Raw genomic sequence first — 22,661 nt, 5'->3', positions numbered from 1 at the left:
AAATCATAGGAAAACGAATTCTTTTAATAAAGACTAAAAATTTAATAATAGCTGGGCAAAGGTGAGAAGAAGCCCTCTCATAGTGGGGATGAGTATATACAATTCATACAAAGTTCCTGGAGAACAACTAGGCATCACATTAAAAATTCTTAACATTCTGCATGTAACAGTTACCAGTTATCCTTCTAGGAATTTATTCTAAGGAAAGTATTGAGGATACGTGCAAAGATATACTGCAAGATGTTCATTACAACAGTGTTGTTTAAAAGAGCAAAAAAAGTTGCTGACTGGTTATAGTACATCCATATGATGGACTCCTTATACTTCCACAAAAGACAGAATAAAGCCGTTAAAAAGTAACATAAAATAGAGGAACATTTATGACAAGGAAAATGTCTACATTCTATTAAGTAAAAACAAGCAGATTTCAAAAAAGAAACTACGATTCCAATTTGTTTTAAAAAACTCTCTAAATAAAAAAGACTCAAAGTCTATATACATCAATATATTAAGAGTTATCTAGGTGATAAAAGCTACCAGGATTATTTTCTTTTAATTAATCAGCATTTTAAAAACTTTCTAAAATGTGTATAATTATTTTTAATAACTAGTATTTCTAAAAATTCCTATTGTTGAGACCCTTTTATATATTTTTGTTTTATTTGTTATTAAAAAAATAGTTATTTGAAATCTCAATCCCCCTAAAATGTAAAAACATTAGAACTTGCAAATGCTGGGTTGGCCAATCTAACAGTGGGAGAGAAGACAAGTTCATTTACCATTTCTTGTTAATAATTAGCTCAAGAAGATAACTATCATTTTGTTAAACATTAAGAAGAATGAGCTTATGTACAAAGTTACATAGGTCAGGTCTCTCTTTGGAAGCTAAAATCATTTTATGACCAGCAAAGGGGATATTCACATAATAAATATGCTTATTGTGTACCTGTTGCTAAGCCTCTTTCTTATGCAGACACATCCTCACACAAGCTATAGTAATCTTATACTTGCAAATAAACCATCTGTGTAATACTTGAGAATTTTCTGATAACTATTGGAGAGATGTCTATGTGTGACTGACCCTATTTGGCACTTGCTGAAGATTCTGCTGTAGGATGCAATACCTTGCTTTTTGGTACATTTAATAAACAGCGGTAGATTAATTTGCTTATCGTTTACTTAGATCTATTACTGTTTAATTCTGATTAGTAGTTCAGGTCTGAAGATGGCTGTAAATTGATGCCCTCTCCCTTCAATATAATTAATCTTTCCACTATGAAGATGACGTTTTTATAACCATGTGAAGTAGAAGTTTGTAACTAGCTGGACATCTTATGTGTTAAAACCTTTGCTCTCTCTGTCTATATCCAAGCACCCATCTTTCACTTATACAGATCGAGGGTCCCTTATTCAAAATGCTTGGGACCAGAAGAAGTGTGTTGGATTTTGGATTTCAGATTTTCGGATTTGGGATGCTCAATCTGTAATTCCCTTCTAGTTGGTCTTTCTTCCTTCATACTCTTGTTCCTTTGAAGCATACCTCCATCATTTTTAAAAACTACAAACTAATTTCTCTTGATTAAACTCCCTGCTAATAATTTCTCTTGCTTAAATGTCTTGCTTTTAAGATAAAATCTAAAGCTCTCAACATGGCTTAAAAAGCACTGCCCTACACGGATTTTCTCTCAACTTCTCCAGTTTATCTTAGGCCAACTCCTATCTCACTCTTCAGTCGCAATGACATCTCAGTGTGACATTTCAGACCCATGACCTTTCCTGTTTCAGGGTCTTTGTACATATAACTTGCTCTCCTTGACTTGTTCTTCTTTCTATCTTAGAGCGTAGTTAATGCTTATTCATCTTTGAGATCTGAGCTCAAATGTCACTTCCCTGACCACCCCTGTTAGACCAGTTTCCTCCAGTTTATGTTTTTACAACTCCCTATTTTTCTAGTTTTCTTAATAGATTCTTACACTTATATAAATTATATATTAATGGTTAGTTTCTGCAAGCAAACTGAAAACCCATGAAGGCAAGATATATATTTTTCTTTACCATTGTAACATCCGTTCTTAAATAGCACAATTTTTGACTCAATGTATACACACTGATTTATAGGAGATACGATCAATTTAACTGATAGGTTAGATGAATGTCTTTGACATGCTTTTTTCTTTAGTTTCTAAGAAGTAAAAAGCAAGTAACATCTGGGAAATTAATAACTCAAAAACATGGTAGAAATATGAGAACAAGTTCACCTTTTTGAGAGGCAAAGATCTACGAAGAATTAGTTGTTTGAAATCTTGGCTCTTATTTGCTGGGCAAGTCACTTAACACCTTTGAATCTAAATTTCCTCATTTGTAAAAGAGAATAACATTGGTCTTTTCTACCTCATATAAATAGTGTGATGATCAAATAAAGCATGGGAAGGAATGATAAACAAACAACTAGATAACTAAACAAATATTATTTAGGATAACTGTTACACAGTAAATGATGCACTTAGGTACATATACAGGGAAAATTAATAGATACATTTAAGAATTATTCTTTTTTCATTATATGAATCCCAATAAAGACAAGATAGAAAGTCCAGAATTAAACCATATAGAGGTAAACCTGAATGTTTCTTTTTTTGATAAACACTTTTCTTTTTCTTTTTGAGTTGGCGTCTCACTCTGTCGCCCAGACTGGAGTGCAGTGGCCGCTCCCGGCCACCGCAGCCTCGACCTGCTGGGTTCCGGCGATCCTTCTGCCTCAGCTTTCCAAGTAACTGAAACTATAGGCGCACGCTACCATGCCTGGCTAATTTTTGATTTATTGTAGAGATGAGGTCTCGCCAAGTTGCCCAGGTGCGTCGTGAACCCGCGGGCTCAGGCAATTCACTCACCTCAACCTCCCAAGGTGCGGGATTACAGGCTGAGCCACCAAGCCCGGCTGATAAACACTTTTCTAATGTTAGAGAAATACATTGCAAAACCTATCCAGCCAATGTTCTGGGAACTGATAACATAATGATGAGATGATAACAGCTGATATTTGTTCAATTATGTATGGCGAACTGCTCTGTTTTACACATTCATAAATACTCATTTAATTCTCTTAAAAATTTTATAGAGTAGGAACTATTATTCCCATCTTCGGTTGCAGATAGGAACTGAGGCACAAAAATGTTAAAACTTGTCTGAGATTCCATACCAAGTAAGTGGCAAACAGATTTAAACTCAGGTAGTCTAGTCCAAAGTCCACACTGGTCTCTTCATTTCACTACCTTAAACTCTGCATCCATGCAAGTTTTTCTCAAGTTCTCCATAAAAGTTGATCAAGTAAAATGATCGTCTATCTAGTACAAAAGAAAAACTAAGGGGTAGAAATGCAACAAGTAATGGCTTTAAGATATTTATGATTAATTTTATCACCTTTACTTTTAGAATCAAGTAACATTCCAATTTTAAAAGATAAAAATAAAAAAGATATCCACTAACCAGGATATGATCCACTCGATCTCTTTTCTTTCTTCCAAATTTCATCATTTTCTGCCAATCTGTTTTGTGGTTTGGCTCCTTTTTAAGACTGAATAGTTTGAGTACTTCACTTGCTATGAAGTTCTGTGGAAAGAAGAGGAATAAATGAAACACAACAAAGTTCTTGAGATTTATGTGCTTACAATGCAGTACACAGATTTATGCTAAGAATATAATAGTTATAATACAAGATCATACAAATTTCTTCCACTTACAGTTCTACTTAGCAATTTAAAGGAAAAAACACTCCAATTGCTCAGACCTTATTCATTTAAAGAATTTTTTATTTTATACAACATAGAAAAGTTGATTCTGCAAAGAAACATCACTTTAGCGTTCCCTTTACCCAAAAACCACCATTAGCTAACTTCAAGCTGGAAAAACTGCTAAAGAAAACATAAAATAAATCTCTGAATCTAAAAAATCTCCAAGAAATTTTTGGGAACAATGCCATGTGAGAAAAACACAAGGCTTTGTCTAGGAGAGTTTATTTTGAATCGTCAAAATGTGAATTTGTTAAATTAAAAAAATTAATCAACACTTCACTATGAGAAGCACAATAATTTTGCTGTTAACAATATTTGAACTAGCACCCTTAAACACTTTACAAAATGCTATTTCAATATTAAAATTAGCGGGTAGCATCTATTATATGCTACACTGATAGGTGCAGTTTGATAATTGCTAGTATTATTATTTCTTATTTCAATTTATTTGTTCTTTGTTATTAATAAAATAATTTATTTTATTACTTTTTATGGTTGTTCTATTAAAAAAACAACATTCTCAATGGGGGAAGGGACACATTTATGAACCAGAATCATCTGAGAAGATTCTCAAAGTACCAATGTGCCCCTAAACTCCACTACTTCCTACCTTCACACAAACACATACCACACATTCAAGGATTTGTCAATTGTGGAAGGGTGGCAGGAATGGAGGACACAGTGTGCTTTGAAAAAGCTACTTACTTTATGCCAGGGCTTGAAAACCTTTTCTGCAGAGGATCAGACTGTAAACATGGCTTTGTGGGCCATGTTATTTTTGTCACAAACTCCATTCTTGTAGCAGGAAAGCAGCCATAGATAATATGTGAACAAATTTGTGGTTGTGGTCCAACAAAACTTTATTTATAAAAACAGATAGTAGGCTGGATTTGGCCCATGAGCCATAGTTTGCCAGCTTCTGAGGTAAACAGATATTATACCTCATAAATATCTGTTGGTGTCCTGTCAGTATAAAATATTTTTAAAGGCAGACTGGGTGTGGGGTCGCCTCAGTCTCCCAGCACTTTGGGATGCAGAGGTAAGAGGATTGCCTGAGCTCAGGAGTTCGAGACCAGCTTGAGCAACATGGTGAGATCTTGTCTCTACAATAAATTAAAAAAATTAGCCAGTGGTGGTGGCGCAAGCCTGTGGTTCCAGCTACTTGGAAGGCTGAGGCAGAAGGACTGCCTGAGCCCAGCAGGTCGAGGCTGCAGTGGCCATGAGCGTGCCACTTCAGCCTGGATCACACAGTGAGACTCTGACTCAAAAAAAAAAATTTTTTTAAATAAGGTTTTTTAGACTTTCTATGATCAAGTTTGGCAAACACAACTTTAAAGTCTTGCTACTCAGATGGCCACGAGACCAGCAGCATCAGCATCACTTGAGAGTTTGCTAGAAATGCAGAATTTCAGGTCCCTCTCTCTCCAGACCTCTGAATAAGATTCTCCACTGTAACAAGATCCCCAGACGAATCATATGCACATTAAGGTTTGAGAATCACTGCTCTGGAACTATAACCTTTGCTGAATTAAAGAAACATGTAACTAGGTGGAATACAGTACACTGCCATCAATGTGACTTTCAAATTCACAGCTCTTATAGCTTCTTTTTTTTTTGAGTTGGAGCCTCACTCTGTTGCCCAGGGTAGAGAGGAGTGGCACACTCACAGTCACCCAGCATCAACCTGCTAGGTTCCAGCAATCCTTCCACCTCAACCTTCCAAGTAGCCAGAACTACAGGCACGTCCTACCACACCCGGCTAATTTTTCATTTATTGTAGAGACGAGGTCTCGCCAAGTTGTCTGGGGTGGTCTAGAACCCTGCGGGCTCAGGTAATCCACTCACCTCGGCCTCCCAAAGTGCTGGGATTACAGGCTGAGCTACTGAGCCCGGCCAGTTCTTACAGCTTCTAGGTAAAGGTTTTCAAAGGTTTCTTAGGTAAAAAACAAATATTTTTATATGACATATTATCCTACATATTTCAAAACCACATTACCAATATGAAGTCAAAGATAGAAGGTAACACTTATGTGTCTAGGGCTGGCATATTGAAAAATTATAAATATGACATGTTTTCATATGTACTTTTCAAACATTATACTTATGACTATATTCCAAAAAATTCACCTAAAACTCCTATGAGATGCAATAATTTCTCCCTGGGTATTTTCTAATTTTTCTTAAAGATTATAAATTAAGTATATATGAGAGGGGGCCCCCCCAAAAACCTGGAATCATTTTTTAGAGGGCAGGCTCCTTGTAGTATGTTTCCCCTGCTAGGTAAGTGTTATAGGAACCCATTAGCATCAGTGGACCAGCTAGCACTGTTGTTGAAGGCTGAGTTCAGCTTCAGTTAATTTTTTTTTTAGAGATTCTTTCAACATGTTTGCCCATCTCATGATAGGTGATTTATGAGTGCACCTGCCCACACCGTGCTGAGTGTTCAGCAGGGTTTTTTTTTTAACCAAAAACAGCATGATCCTTGTGCCCCATCTTCCCTACTCACCTGATCTCGCCCTGAGCAACTTTTTTTTGTATCCTGGGATGAAAAAAGTCCTCAAAGGTAAATGTTTTGCTGATGTGGAAGAGGCGAAACAAAACACTGCAGATGCACTAAAAGGCATCAAAATTGACAAGGTTCATAACTGTTTTGAGCAGTGAGAAAAGCATCCCAATAGGATTGCATCAATGAAAAGTTCCCTGAAGGTGACTGAAGTTTAAACACGTAAGAATAAATATACAATGGGTCCCCTCTCACATAGGAAATGACTGGTAAACATCATTTTTTTGGGTACAAACTTGAGGATTCAGGGCTCCTTTCACTCCCATTCCTCCAGTGTTCATGATTCAGTGAATCAACAATTACTTACTGGATATCCAATGTGCAATGGGCCCTGGGGACATAAAGGCAAATCATACAGAAGAGTACCTGCTTTACAACATTTACACATCTAAGTAAATTACCAGCAAGCCAAAAAAGGAGACACTTTATAGTTTGCAGTTTACCTTGATTTCATCAAGGTTATTTGGATTTTTCACTCGTCGGAAATAACTAGAGTTGATTCTACATGGCTTCATCCAGACAGGTTGATTCAAGTTAGGATCCTCAGCAAATATTTCCTCAAAAATCTCTTTTGTTAAATCAAAAACCGCCTTAAACGAGAAAAATAAAACAAATGGCTAAGTATCCACATTTCAGACAATGGGAGAGAAGTTTAAAAATTAAAATTATCCTTTCACATTACATACCTGATTGTAGACCCTTTTACTAGTGCTTTCTATATGTAGGCCCTTACTGGCAGAGCCAAGCAGTTTTGTAGGAATACTGACGCTATTAAGATCATGGCCTAACTCTTTCCATTTCCAAAGTTCTTCTGCCGCATTATGTACAAGAGTCTCTACTTCCTCTGCAGTATGTGGGACTGCCAATAATGTTTCACACGGCTGCTGGGGTGCTCTTTTAGGTTCTGCCATTAGAGGTACAATGGTTTCTTCTGCCTTATTTTTTTGGATCTTGTGAGAGGAACTCAAACCAAAGTCTTCATCAAACCAGTCTTGTTCATCTCCTAATGCGCTCAGGAACTCCCGGCTGAGCTCAAGTTCAGCAAGTCTCTTAGCAAGCTCTTCCTGCCCACTGGCACCGAACACTGGGCTCTCCTATAGAAATGGAACCATTCAAACAGGGGACCATTTAGTGACTTCAGACCACTTAAGAAGTTTTTTTTTAAAAGACAAAATAAATATATTAATTATACATTTAATATTTCTCTATAAATAAGCAAAATAAAAACAATATTGTGGCTACTGATGAACAATTTAAGAAAAAGTATCCTATTCCCACAATTCTACTTATATAAGCCTTATAACTGAATTTTTATAAAATGTTTACTGACTAGGGTGTTTTTCCCCTTACTGTAACATCCTTACTCTGTTTCTAAAGGACTTACTGTCTCTGGGATATGAAGTTTCTCACCTTTGATGATTATCTGGTTCAAGTTACTCAAACTGTCATGGGCAACCCAAACAAGTTGATGGTCTGAGGATATGTCACAGTGGATATATTTCAGTTTTATCAGAATCAACATCACAACAGGTAATTTCTGCAGGGCAATCATGACTGAATACATATGTGAACAAATAACTTCACAGACAAAAAAGAACTGGGCTGTGAACCACTGGAAAGCTCTACAGAATCAATTTGTTCAGTGAATCTAGAAGGGGATCTCATCTGTAGACAGTCTACAGGAGTTGTCAATCTAGCAGTTTAAATGGATGTTTCAGTTCCCATAAACCTGCCAGTGTTTGTGACAACCCTATAGTGACTACTCATGACATAATAGAGGACAATTACACTTTAGACAGAAAAAATAGCTACAAGGCCTTTAAAACTAGTATAGTGATCTTTATCTAGTGAACAACACATCAGGAAAAAAATATATCAGGAGCCACAGAATTAAAATGTACCATACAGGCAAGGTAAATTGACACTTCTTCTAGATACTTACAGGTCTGGGACACATATCTGGAGAAGAAATCTCTTCTTTTTCATCTTCCAATTCAGACCTTACGAAGCAACTTGGAACACTTAGTAACTGTTCCTCAAGATTCTGGGACAGATCTTGGGGTGGTATTTCCTTTTGGTCATCATCAAGGAGCCCCTGATTACTAAGCTGGATTTTCTCATTCCTAGCTTTTTTGATTTGTTGTAGTTGACTGACTGTGTCTTTCACAAAGACTTTTAGTAAACTGTCTGTCAGTAAGCTAACGGTTTCCAGTTGTTGCTTTGACTTTTTCTCCTCATTCAGCTGGGCTTCCAGTTGGTTTTTTTCTCTTGTTAAAAGGTCCAGAAGTGGGGTAGAAAGCTTTTCTGAAACTTCGGAATATAAGTTATCTTCCTTTTCTGTAAACTGCTGTTGCTTCAATTCTTCAGAAAAGGTATTGTCTAAAGTATCATCTTCTGCAGCAATGGAAACCTTTTCTGTGGCACCAGAAACAAGGTCTTTGTTTTCCTCTAAAGAAATCAGTGAATCGACTGGAGATCGCTGGTGAACATGGGCTTCAGATACCCCAGAAATGCCCTGTATATTATCTGTTTCTATTTTAAGGCTTCTATCTCTATCAACTGAGGCTCCTATATCATTCATACTAGGTAGAGATTTCTCATAAAAATAGTCACTTGCATCTTTTTCTCTATCTTTTAGACCCTCTGCATCCTTTTGCTCTTGATTATGGTACTGACATTGTTCATCTGAGTAAGAATCTTCATCTTCGTTTATGTCTATATAGTCATCAAAATTTTCTGGAATGTGAGATATTTTTTGAGGAGGAGCAAAAATACCATGCTTTTCTTTGCACTCAAAATACATAATGCCATCATATGTTCCATTGTTATTTCCTTCAGGTTTATCCAACTCCACTCCAGCCCAAAATCCTTTAGCAAAACTAGTCTCACCTTTGAATCGAAGAGTTCCTGGCTGAACATTGCCAATCAACACCCTATCACCAATGTAGAAATCAAGTAACTCATCTGCAGTAGGAACAGCAGGAACAGCAGGATCTGGAACCAGGGAAGGGGATTCAGGAAGTCCTTGGTCATGCTCCACATCACTGCGTTCCTTACTTTTCATGAGTTCAGTAGGGGATCTGAGTTCTAACAGTCTTTCAGAGTGAACACCATTATGAACAGAAAGGCTTTTCTCACTTAGGCACTCACTGATTTCATCAACACTGCTTAAGCTAGTGGCTTTACTTCCAGAACTCCTCGTTGGTTGTGATTTATCTCTGCAAGACTGAGAGTCTTTCCTGAGTGACAACAAAGATGGTATCTTAAGATCATCTTTGTACAACTCAGCTGAAATGTCTTTCTTGAAAGAAGACACTTCAAAATCCTCAGAGTATGATATCTCTTTAGGAGCAAAAAGATGTTCAGACCAAGACAAGTCCCGTTCCTTTTTGTTCTTTTGTTCATGAATGTCTTTTCCTGGTTGAATGTTGGAACTATGATCTATTCCTTGATCTGACTTTGTCTCTTTCAGTATTTCTTCATTTTTATAAAGGTTTTCAATGGCTAATCTAACTAAGTCTTTCTGAACATTTATAGAATCAAAAGGAAGATCTTTCTGTGACAGAATTTCAGATGAATCTCCCTGTTCCAGGTCCAGTTTCAGTAAGACATCAAATTTCCCTTGTTTAGAACACACATCTTCAATCTCATTCTCCTCCAATTTTGCATATTCTACTTCTTGTATTTCTAATTTTTTATTAGATTCTTCAATTGTGCCATCTGACACATCAAGAATCCTACTAGGGGCATTTACTTCTTTGAGAAGAGGTAATGAGGGTACATTTTCTAGAGAATCTCCAGATTCTGCCCTAGTTTTCCTTGAAGATCTGAGAACTGGAGATGGGGTCTGAAAATCTTCTGTTTGGCTATCCCATTCCATCACTTTCTTTGCATATGCAGATAAAGACCTTTCTGATACTGATCTCTCAGAACCTGACATTGAAGCATCTTAAAAAAAAAAAAAAAATCACATCAAAATTAATCATAATCTTTCAATTTTATGGACCCAAGTTTAAATAAAAGCCAAATTTTAGTGAAGAAAAACTCTGGTCAATAAATCTGACCTGCTTTGGTTACTACATAAGGTAAGTTTTCTTTTAAGATAACATACTATACCAACAAGTAAAAAAAATTTTTTTAATTATTGAAAAATTTAAAGTTTAGAATAATTTCTTGTGTTGTCTTAACTTATAAAGAAAAACAGATGAAGTTTTATAGAGCCATTGCTTTGCATGATCATTCATAAATCATGCAAAAACAGAACTCTATGACAGATATTATATACATTCTTCAAACAGGAAACTGATAAGGGAGTGACGAATATACTTCTACACAACTTCTAAAAGAGTAAATTTTTCTGGGACCTTCAACCAAGCTCTTGAATGTAAAATGAAAAAATAACAACAGTTTCTGCAAATATAGTACTTTAGGAGCTAAATTTGGAAAATAAGAAAGTATGATACAATGCATTAACAAACCAAGAATTAAAAGTTTTTAATTCAAATCTCTTTTTTTTTTTTGAGTCAGAGTCTCACTCCGTCATCCAGACTGGAGTACAGTGGCATGCTCAAGGCCACCCCAGCATAGATCTGCTGGGCTTTGGCGATCCTTCCGACTCAGCCTTCCAAGTAACCAGAACTACAGGCGTGTGTTGCCACGTCTGGCTAATTTTTTATTTATTGTAGAGACAAGGTCTCGCCAAGTTGCCCAGGCTGGTCTCGAACTCATGGGCTCAGGCAATCCACTTGCCTTGGCCTCCCAAAGTGCTGGGATTACCGGTTGAGCCACCGAGCCCAGTCTATTTTTTTTTTTTTTTTAAAAGAGTCAGGGATATGATCCTGCCCAGGCCAGAATGACATGATCATAGCTCACTGTAACCTCAAACTCCTGGACTCAAGCGATCCTCTCACTTCAGCCTGTCAAGTAGCTGGGACTATAGGTGTAAGCCACTGTGCCTGACTAAATCTCTATTTTGCCATTGATGCTAAGTAGGTTTTTCATGTTTCAGCTTTATTTCCTTACTGAATTATATTTTATTTTAAAGAATTCTTAGCTTTCTTTTGGTTAAGTTGAAAAAAATGTATATAACCATTTATCCTGAGAAGTAGTATAGGCTGAAAATATACATAATCAGACAAAAAAATCTGACTAAGGGGGAATTTAGAGATGCTGATAATACACTCAGCTATTTAATCTTCATGGTTCAATTTTTATCATAAATTTGGGACAATAAAGACTGATGTATATAACTTATGCATACCCAATAAATCACTATAAAATATACAACTTTAAAATGTTACTTATAACTGATTTAAGAAATCACTTTTTTTTTTTTTTTTGAGTTGGAGTCTTACTCTGTCACCCAGACTGGAGTGCAGTGGCCACTCCTGGCCACCGCAGCCTCAAACTACTGGGCTCTGGCGATCCTTCCACCTCAGCCTTCCAAGTAGCCGGAATTACAGGCATGTGCTACCATGCCCGACTGATTTTTTTTTAAAATTTATTGTAGAGATGAGGTCTCGCTGCCCAGGCGGGTCTCAAACCCACAGGCTCAGGCAATCCACTCACCTCAGCCTCCCAAAGGCGCGGGATTACAGGCTGAGCCACTGAGCCCAGCTAAGAAATTCACTTTTTAACTAAAAAGTTGTAGATGTAGAATTTTGTAGGCCTTTGCACAAGTCCTTAGACTATACAGATACAATTTAGTTATTTTTTCCTAGTTACATACCAACATGTTCAGCAATAGACTCTAGGGAGCCTCTGGAACGTTCTGCCTCTGTTAGTGATTTCCAATTCTTTGCTGTTTCAGATCTGAAATGAAAAAAATTAATGAGTAGAAATGAATATATTGCTATAATAACTGGTAACAAAAAGCAGAATTCTTGGACAACTATTTCATTCCTCTTCTTCATGGGAAGTATTTCAACCTTTGCCACTTTCACCAAGACATTTTTTTTTTGAGCCAAGTTTAACTCTGTCACCCAGGTTGGAGCACAGTCACACGGTCATGGCTACTGCAGCCTCGACCTACTGGGCTCAGGCAATCCTTCCACCTCAGCCTCCGGAATAGCTGCGACTATAGGCATGTGCCACCACACCTGGCTACTTTTTAAATCAAAATAAATCAATTGTAGAGACAAGGTCTCCCCAAGTTGCCCAGGCTCGAACTTCTGGGCTCAGGCAATCCTCAAGCAATCTTCCCAAAGTGCTAGAATTACAGGCATGAGCTACTGCGCCCGGCCCATCAAGGCTATTTCTAGCCCTCATCACTATAGATGATCTTGCTTCTTCTAATGAGAAAAACAGAGGCCATGAACTTTCCACCTTCAACATTTCCATTCACAGCCATTCTAACCGCCTTTCCTCCTGTCTGTAGGGAAGAATATGTGTGTCTCACCTATTCAAAGTTAATTTCTCAAACCTCATTCTGCTCCATATCCCATGCATTTCCCCAGCCTCATGGATAGTACTCATTACCTACTCTCTTTCCTACAGTGTTGAGCCTGCCACCTAGAGATTTTGTCCTCTCAACTCGTAAGTATGACTGAAGCCTCACACACACACAAAAACTTTTCCCTTCAATTCTCCAATTCTTCACCCCATGTGACCGTCCTCCCTTATTCTTTATAGTCAACAGAAAAGGTTACCTTTACTATCTTCATTATTTGACTCTGTTTCATTTGCTAAATTGTAATACTTGGCTTCCACTTCCTGCCTTTTCCTAATGCCCTTCAATGTTGTTATTTTATCATATTTAGTCTTTGGCTCCCATTTTTCGTCTCTGAATGCATACCTCTTCTAGGAGATGTATATATTTATGGCTTCAACCATAAATATATGCTGATCATCTCCTTATTTCTGATCATGACAACTTTCCTGGATAACTATACTTAGATAAACTACAGGCATCTCAAAATTAACATTTAAAACTAAAATCATAAGCTTTCCAAAGAAAGCCACCTTCTTGTCCATTCACATTAATGAAACCTTGACCCAATCAACTACCTAAGTGAAACCTGGAGTCATCCTAGATTTGACCTCCTTCCCCATCTTGCACTTTAAGCTAGTCAAGTCTACTTCTTGACTAAAATATATCTTCTACTTTCTGTTTTTATTATTACTGCTTATTTGAGGCTTAGACTACTTTCTTCTTGCTTCTAAGCTTACTTTCTCTTTCCTTCATATTGTAGCCAGAAAGATCTCTGTAAACACAAATCTGACTGTGTCACTTTCTGGTTAAAATACTTTAATAGCTCAAGAGAATTATAAAGTCATTCATTAGTATGTTATTTTTTTTTAATTCACATTTTATAATATAATGGGAAATGAGTATGCTACAAACACACACAAAATCTAACAATAAAAAATCACGTAAGGAAATATATCTAATTGCTGACATTTGCTATTTTGGGATAATTGAATATAATATGATTTAAACTTTTTTCTTTTAACTGCTTTCCTAGTATAACAATAACAGCAGCTTAAAAAACATAATAGTAGTTAATACACAATGCTTACTGTGTGCTAGGCTTTGTTCTAAGTTAAGTCTTTTATCCCTCATAACAAGTGTATTAATCAGGCATTATTAATACACATTATAACATAAATCCCTGTTAAAACACAGAAGCACAAAGAGGTTAAATAACTTGCCTGTTGTTACAGAGCTAGCTGAAACTGGAGCCAGGATTCAAATAGGTAATGCTGAATTAATTGTAACAAGCCAGGATTATTTTGTAACAAAAAGTCCCAAAAATACTTTAAAAATCCCCAAAAACCTTCAAAGGCTCCATATCTTCTAAATACAAAGTACTAAGAACAAATGGGTACAGGTTTTCACAATTTGGCTTTTATTTATTTTTCCAGTCTCTTCCACTAACTCCAGCAATATCTCATTATTTTCGACTTCTAAGACAAGACAATGTCTTTTCTGCTTTTAGAGTCATGAGTGCCCTTCTCTGAGAAATACCCCCTATTTCTCAGTTGTATTGATCTACCTGACCCTTACACACTATTCAAAAGTTAGCTTAAATATTATAACCTGGCTTTTTAATATGCTGTATTTATATATTCTAGTGTTGCAACTCAGTATATTCTGTATTTGCTTACTGGCTGCACAATACTCTGTCATCTGCACAGAACTATAATTTACTGAGGCTATTCACCCATTTTTGGACATAAATACTGTTTCCAATGTTTTATAAATATAAAGAATGTTATAATAAATATACTCATGTAAATACAGATTTGTGGTACTCCATATTTTCTCAAGCTAGATTTCCAAAAGTGGGATCACTGGGTCAAAGGTTACAGACAGTTTTTGACTTCTGAAATACTGTCAAAAGATCTATACCAATTTATGATGCTATTACTAGCAATGTTAAACAGTACTATTTTCATTGTACTCAACAGACTGCAAGATTAAAAATATTTTTTTAAATCAGTACCTTATAATAAATTTAATTTGTATTTATAATACATAATACTTTTACTTTAATAAAACTAAAAAACAAAATTTCTACTTCTTCAATTTCGCAATTACTTAAAAAATACCATCTACAAAAAATATTTCCTTATTCTTTTCTCAAACAAGGCAGAATATAGATAAGTTATCAAAAATTTCTACCTGTGTAGTGGAAGAGGTTTGATCTTGGGCTTTTCAGAAGCTGAGGAGAGTGTTTTAATCTGAGGCTTGGCTGTTGGTGATGTTTCCAAATCTCGGCTAAGCTCAGCTTCTGTTTTCTTAATGAATTCATCATATGACTAAGTTTAGAAAAATGAGAGGAATCATTAGGCAGAATTTTTAAAAACTACTTTAAATTATGCAATATATACTTCATGGTAAAATACTCAAACAGTAAATAAGATGTTATATAAAAACCTCCCTCCCTGCCTCCAGTATCGTTTCCCAGAGCTCTATAACAGTTATTTGAAGATCCTTCTCAAAATACTCTATATATAAGCAAGGTGTGTAACTGTAATCCTCGTATCAATTAAGAAATGACAATCTCAATCTACAGAAGTTTAATAATATGAAGCAATATTTCATACCATCACATTAAACATTTATTTAATTGATTATATTATTATATATTATATTGTTACCCTCTTATTGCTATTACTTTCATGTATTTTTTACTTTCATGATATTTTTAAGAAGTCTAGCCATTCTCTGAGTTTCAATGGCAGCAAGTTCCTTATGGGAGAAGTACTTAGGGATACAAACTCTGAAAAGGGAAGGGTATGGCTCAGAGTATGATAGCTCAGAATCATAAAAAACGTTTCCTGGTTATTACCCATTCTGGAAACAAAAATTTACTACTTTATAATGTACATGAAATCTAAAGGGAGCCCTCCATCTATTATTTATCTCCTCAGTTTTCTGGGCTAAATCTCCAACTTTTATAATTCTAACTGTTTGAGAATGTAGCTGTTTTGTTCAACATTGTGTGTCATAGTATCTGGCCCAAAGTAGGCTGTTAATAAATATTTATAGAATAAATGGATGCTTACCAACTGCTATAGATCCCTAAAATCTGGACTAAAATCCCTACTTTTACAACTTTCATCATCCATGTTACCTTCATCTGAATGTTCAATATTTTGGTAAAGTAACTCTTGGTATTAAACACACACCACAGCTACATGGTCTAGCTTGCTAGGTATATATGAGGACTATGATTACTAAGACCTGAAAGCTATACTTACATGAGTGCAATCCACTTCTTAAATCTGTGATCAAACAAAATCCAATCGTTTTTTTATATGAACTGCTATGTCCTATATATTTTTCTCTCATACGCTATAATTTTAAAACTTAAATACATAATTTTTTCTTTATTGAAACTGTTGAATGGAATGTTGAATGAGACGGATCCAGTGGCTCTTCTCTAGAGATAGCCTTTCTGATTGACACAGCTATTAAGGAACATTTTAGTACTTTATTTCCAATAATACTTTACTTCAGTGGCTCCTCATTACTTGACCAAATTCATCAGTTTGATTTCAAAGGTCCTGAATATGACCTATATTTTTAAGTTTCGTTGCCCACTACATTCCAACATGAACTCCCCAGTATGGTCATTGTTTCTCAATCACTTTTCCAAATTCTAAACAGCTGTGTAAGTTATAACCCCTGTTCTTTTTCTATACAGTGTGCCTGTTTTAATGTTTATTTTCTCCAGATCTGTCAATAGGGCTACTTTCTGTGTGAAAGACAGTACAATGGTAAGGTCACATAATTTAAAATTAAAGCTAGATTAAAATTCTAGCTTTACCACTTAGGAGCTATGTATCTCTGGATAAATCATTAATGTCACTGAAACTCAGTTTCCTTACCTGTAAAACACGGATAATAATACTCACATCTTGTAAGGATTAAATTTTTTTTAAATGTATAATTAGCTGAGTTATTAGCACATAAATGGGCATTTGAATATTTAACAATTAAATTAACAACTGTAGGAGGAACATGTGTTCAGTGTTACACAACAAAGACCAATGGGTGGAAATTAAAAGGACAGAAATGTTGGCCAAATACAACAAAGAGCTCTCTAACACTTAGCACTTAGAATCTAACAATGAAACCAACTGTCTTGAAAATCTGAAATTTCCTATTCCTGGAAGTGTTTAGCCAGAAGCCGAATGTCCTTCACTGGTGATACCAGGAGAAGGGATTCTTGTGGTGAGTAGGAGATTCAGTATGATTCTATAATGAACATGGTGTTTTAAGAACACTAGGCTGGCAGAACTTGCATAATAGAAAAGCAGCCAGAGGTTGAACTACTAAGAGACTATGCAGACAACAGCACAAGCTCACAGGGCCCCAACTGGCTTGGAGGCAATAGGACTGAAAAGACACAAGCAAGAAACGTCATAAAAGAAGAATCAACAGGAACTGGTGACTGAATGGATAGGAGAAAACAGAATAAGGAAGATACCAAAACCAGATTTCCAACCTGGAACAGAATCAGGAAAGCTGAGTTACCATTTAGGAGCCAAACAGTACAGAGCTATACTAATGAGTTATGCGGCATGAAACACCATTCTGCAAGACAGACAGACAGGAAAGACAGAAAGGAAAGGAAGGGAAAGAAAAGGAAAGGGAACTGAAGAAGGGGAAAGGAGAAGAGGAAGGGGTGGGGAAGAGGAAGGAAATTGAAGGGGGGAGGGGAGAAAGGGAAGGAGTAGCAATAATTCCAAAAGCTAGAATTATTTATCTAATGGTTCCTTGCATAAGAGGACATAGATACCAATCTTTTTTCCATAGGTCTTATCTTTCTCACTTAGACAAGAACTTACCTTAATATTTTAATATTTATTTATGTTTTACAGGTGATGTCTTGCTATGTTGCCCAGGCTGTTAAGTACAATGGCTATTCATAGGTGCAATCATAGAACACTACCATCCTGACTTCAGGCGATCCTTCTGCCTCAGTCTCCTGAGTAGTTGGGACTATAAATGCATGCCACTGTGCCCAGCCAATTTTAATACTTGTTATTTTAATATTTAATTTAGTATTTTAAGCAAGAGTTTGCTTAGATAGCCTCAGATTTTTTTAAGAAGGATAAAATGTGGCACCACGCTAATAATGAAAAATTATAATCCATTACTTTATTAATAACATTAAACACATCTTAGCCTTCACATATACATTATGCTTGATACTAAACCTCTTTCTTTCTATGTCTAACCTCTAATTGTTTGATCAGACTGGCTTCTTGGGCTTTCAGTCTTTCCTTTTGTCTTTTCTTCTGTTCCTTCTTCAACTGGTCCACAACTGATTTTCGTTTCCGCAGCTCATCCTTCAGAGCTCTGATCCTGCCTTCAATATCACTCTGGTCAGATGTAGTTTCTGAAAAAGACACAGAATCTTTCATTTTTTGGTAATATTTATTTTTTATTTATTTATGTATTTATTTTTGATTTGGAGTCTCATTCTGTCTGTCACCCACTCTGGAGTGTAATGACACAGTCACAGCCACTGCAGCCTCCACCTACTGGGTTCAGGTAATCCTTCCGCCTCAGCCTTCCAAGTAGCTGGAACCACAGCCACATGCCACCACACCCAACTAAGTTTTTACATACTTTTTTTTTTTTTGAGTTGGAGTTTCACTCTGTCGTCCAGGCTGGAGTGCAGTGGCATACTCACGGCCACCCCAGCGTCGACCTGTTGAGCTCTGGAGATTCTTCCCCCTCAGCCTTCCAAGTAGCCGGAACTACAGGTGCAAGTTACCACACCTGGCTAATTTTTTAAAAAATTTATTGTAGAGATGAGGTCTCGCCAAGTTGCCCGGACTGGTCTTGGACCTGCAGGCTCAGGCAATTCACTCACCTCGGTCTCCCTAAGTGCTGGAATTACAGGCCGAGCCACCAAGTCCAGCCTAGTTTTTAAAAATTTATTTATTGTAGAGACGAGGTCTCGCCAAGTTGTCCAAGCTGGTCTAGAACCCCTAGACTCAGGCAATTCTCTTGCCTCTGCCTCCCAAAGTGCTAGGATTACAAGTTTTAAGAAAATGATTTTAGCTTAAGAATAAAGTTAACTCAGCCGGGTGTGATGGCTCAAGCCTGTAATCCTAGCACTTTGGGAGGCCAAGGTGAGAGGATTGCCTGAGTCCAGGGGTTTGAGACCAGCCTGGGCAACTTGGTGAGACCTTGTCTCTACAATATCAAAAAATCAGCTGGGAGTGGTAGCACATGCCTGTAGTTCCAGCTACTTGGAAGACTGAGGTGTGGAAGGATCACGTGAGCCCAGCAGGTTGACACTAGGGTGGGTGGCCAGGAGTGTGCTACTGCACTTCAGTCTAGGCGACAGAGTGAGACTCTAACTCAAAAAATAAAATAAAATAAATAAAAACAAAGTTAACTCAATAACTACTAATGAAAAGCTATAATGTAATACCCCCTTTAAATAAAACCAAGCTAATAATTAAGATTAAGAAATGTGAGCTTCTGAAAAAAATTATTAGTGAAACGTATCCCTGCTTTCCTAATTTTTTTTTACTTGCTCCTCCTATATGTTTTCACTTTCTAATTGTATTATTTGGAAATTATAAATAAATCTTGAGGTATACGTTGTCTTGGTAAGACATGCAGTTGAAAGTTGAAAAATGTTCAGATTGGTGGAATTTGGACATTCTGCAAGGAATTATTTCTGGTGACAAGATAATAATGTTTAACTGTTCTTCCCCTTAGTTATTAATATATAGTTTAATAGTTTTTAAGTCATATTAAAATCAAACTGGAATTTTACCACTTCAAATTGACTGTGATTCACACATTATAAAGATAAATTATAAAGAAACATGCTCTGCTGTAATATTTCTTTGAAAGCGCTTAAAATATTGAATAACTAAAATGAAGCTAGTTAAATCATATTTTCTCCTCAATAGTCCACATACATAAGATGTCAAGTCACATCAACAGTATGAAAAAGATATTTCATTATAAGTGCCCCACCTGCTATAAAAACAAATAGGTATCAATTTAAAAACAATGCTTATTTCCCTACACATGGAAATTACATAGTATAGAAATTACTATTCCTCACACCTCCTCAAACTATACGATGATGTCATTTCCACACACTGATGTTGAGGGAGACATTTAACAGTCTTACAACAGAAATGCTATTGTATACAAGTTTGAAGATTCAGATGTGTACTACAACATTACAATATAAACCAGGTTTTTATCAGGTACTTTGGATTACATTGCATAACAACTAGCTATTTAAATGCAAAAAGATTATAGTATTTTTTATAGTGTGGTTTAAATATCTGAATTAGAAATAATGAAATCTGATTTGCTGTCACTTCTATGATACTGAGTTAAAATATATATTAGGAAAGTTATACCCATCTTATATCAGTAGTGGCATCATATTGAGTCCTTAGCTCAATATTTACTGATCAACACTCATAAAATAAAGTAATAAATTTCTAGAAGTGTTGCAAAGACTAAATAAGAAAAAGTATGTAAAGCATGTGGCACAGTGCGTGGACTACTATAAAAGCTTTTAAAAAAAGAGAGGGAATCAGCCTAAATGTCTATCAATTCAATAGATGAATGGATAAAGGAAATGTATAAATATATAAATACACAATGGAATACCATATAGTCTTAAAAAAGCTATTTGTGACAATATGGATGAATCTGGAGGACATTATGCTAAGTAAAATAATCCAGGCACAGACAAACAAATACTATGTGATTGTGATCACTCATATGTAAAATCTAAACAAAATATTTAGTTAATTATTAATCAACTATTAATTAAACAAAATAGAAGCAGAGTCCAATGGTGGTTACCAGGCTCTGAGGGGGCAAGGTTGGAGATACACTGTTCAAAGCATAGAAAATTTCAGTTAGATAGGAAAAATAGTTCAACAGATCTATTGTACAACATGGTGACTACATTAATAACAACATACTGTATTCTTGAAAATCGCTAAGAGAGTAGAAATTTAAGTGTTCTCACCATAGACAAGAATCATGATGTAAGGTAATAAACATGTAATTAGCTTGAATTAGTTATCTGATAGTGTACACTTTTTTCAAAACATCATGTTGTACATGACATACACAATTTTTATTTGTATATAACTTAACAACTAATTATTTTTAAGTTAAGTATTTAATTAAAAAATAATTAGTATACAATAGAAGATAAAATACTTTAAAAATAATTTTTAAATGGTGGTGGTAACAATAACACAAAACATTCTTATATAGCCATATTTTAGGTAACATATTTTTGGTTTAAAACTAAAAAAGGTGGTGATGAGACGAGAGCAACCCAGTATCTCCCTCATGCTTTCTTTCAATTTCTGAAGAAAATAATCAGTTAAGGTTTCAGGGTTAAAAAGTTCTGAACCCATAGTGCTAGCTGAATACTGGCTCAATTGATAATTCTGGTATATGATTGAGAGCAAGACTGCAGCCTGAAATAAAAATCATAATCTTTCTAAAAGTACAGACCCATAATTTGTATCTTCTAAAACTATGTATACTTTAGCCTGATAAGATTTACATGCTTCTAAAACTTGAGATACACCTTTGATAAAGTTTTATACACCACTATACTCACACAGACTTAGTTTCAACTTTGTCTCTAAAATGATTATTTTAAATTAATATATTTTAATAACTGCATATGCCAGAGGTGATTATCTAGTAAAAAATATTTACCATTTAGGGCTATAAAGATTTAATAGCAATTAATTAAAAACTTTGGAGTTTTTAAATGAGAAATGCTTATATTTTAAAATACTAAAGACACCAAAGGCAAACAAAAGGCAATTAGAGACTAAATAAAAGCCCACAAGAGTCAACAGAAATACACCGGATATATCTGCCTACATCTGGTATTATTGCATACTATTTACCATTGGTAACAACTAAGAGAATCTCTAGAATTTTCCTTTTTACATAAGCAACTCTCTAGATGGATACATTATCTTTATTTCTTTCTTACAGAGTTTTTCAGGAGGTGGGGGAGATGGGAAGCAGAAGGCAAATAATACTTTAGTTTGTTGAAACTTGTTAAGATAAAATAATTTGATGGACAGGGTAACTTAGTTGAAAAATTGAGTTTCTGATTATTTTTACATATACAGATTATATTGACTTGGTTAATAAACATCACCTAGGTAAAGGTATTATATAACTGTACTATATTAAAATTTACAACTTTCGCAAATACTATATATAATGATGTCATCATGAACAGGCATATTGAATCTATAGTTTAGAAATTGCAGAGCTACTTTTCTAAGACCATTTATTCTTACTTGAATACGTTTTACCAATAAAACAGTGTCTTACAAATGTTAATATTAATCCTTGGAGCATAACTCATGCAAGGATAGTTAAGACATCATTCCATTGTTACAGCTGAAAAAAGATACTCCAATATGGCAAAAAAACTTGAAGAAAGTCACCATTAATAAACAGATTCAATATAAGAATCCATGTTTCCAAGTATCACGTTTATGTCTACTGACATATTATTTCATTGGTAGTAATTTTTCACCAATATATAAAATATATAAAAATATTAATAACTTTTCACAGATAAATGTGAAAGGCAACATTCAACTGGCTTGATCTAATAATTTTATTTCTAAGAATCTATTCCCTACTGAAATATTCAACAATTTTTATTTTATATATATATATATATATATGAGCTATATACACTGCACACAACGACATACCATATTTTATACCAAATTTTAATGTAGTACAGTTATATTTGGTCAACGACATACCATATTTTTACTGTATCTTTTCTGTTTAGATAAACAAA

The 22,661-nt window shown here is 35.4% G+C and overlaps 1 protein-coding gene across 1 annotated transcript in view; it reads right to left on the bottom strand.

Moving 5' to 3' along the window:
- CEP350 (centrosomal protein 350) overlaps positions 1–22,661 on the bottom strand; it is a 133,365-nt gene that overhangs the window by 7,047 nt on the left and 103,657 nt on the right. The window contains exons 30-36 of the mRNA XM_021715172.1: positions 18,046–18,206; positions 14,978–15,114; positions 12,083–12,165; positions 8,297–10,302; positions 7,041–7,448; positions 6,798–6,944; positions 3,487–3,609 (exon numbers count right to left, since the gene is read on the bottom strand). Of these exons, the coding sequence (XP_021570847.1) occupies positions 3,487–3,609; positions 6,798–6,944; positions 7,041–7,448; positions 8,297–10,302; positions 12,083–12,165; positions 14,978–15,114; positions 18,046–18,206 (3,065 nt within the window). The remainder of the gene's footprint in view (positions 1–3,486; positions 3,610–6,797; positions 6,945–7,040; positions 7,449–8,296; positions 10,303–12,082; positions 12,166–14,977; positions 15,115–18,045; positions 18,207–22,661) is intronic.

The sequence above is a fragment of the Carlito syrichta genome, unplaced genomic scaffold, assembly GCF_000164805.1.
Source record: "Carlito syrichta isolate Samal-C Ts95f unplaced genomic scaffold, Tarsius_syrichta-2.0.1 Scaffold306782, whole genome shotgun sequence".
Taxonomy (NCBI): Eukaryota; Metazoa; Chordata; class Mammalia; order Primates; family Tarsiidae; genus Carlito; species Carlito syrichta.
Note: the sequence above shows the minus strand (reverse complement) of the source record. Positions and strands in the feature narration are given on the sequence as shown.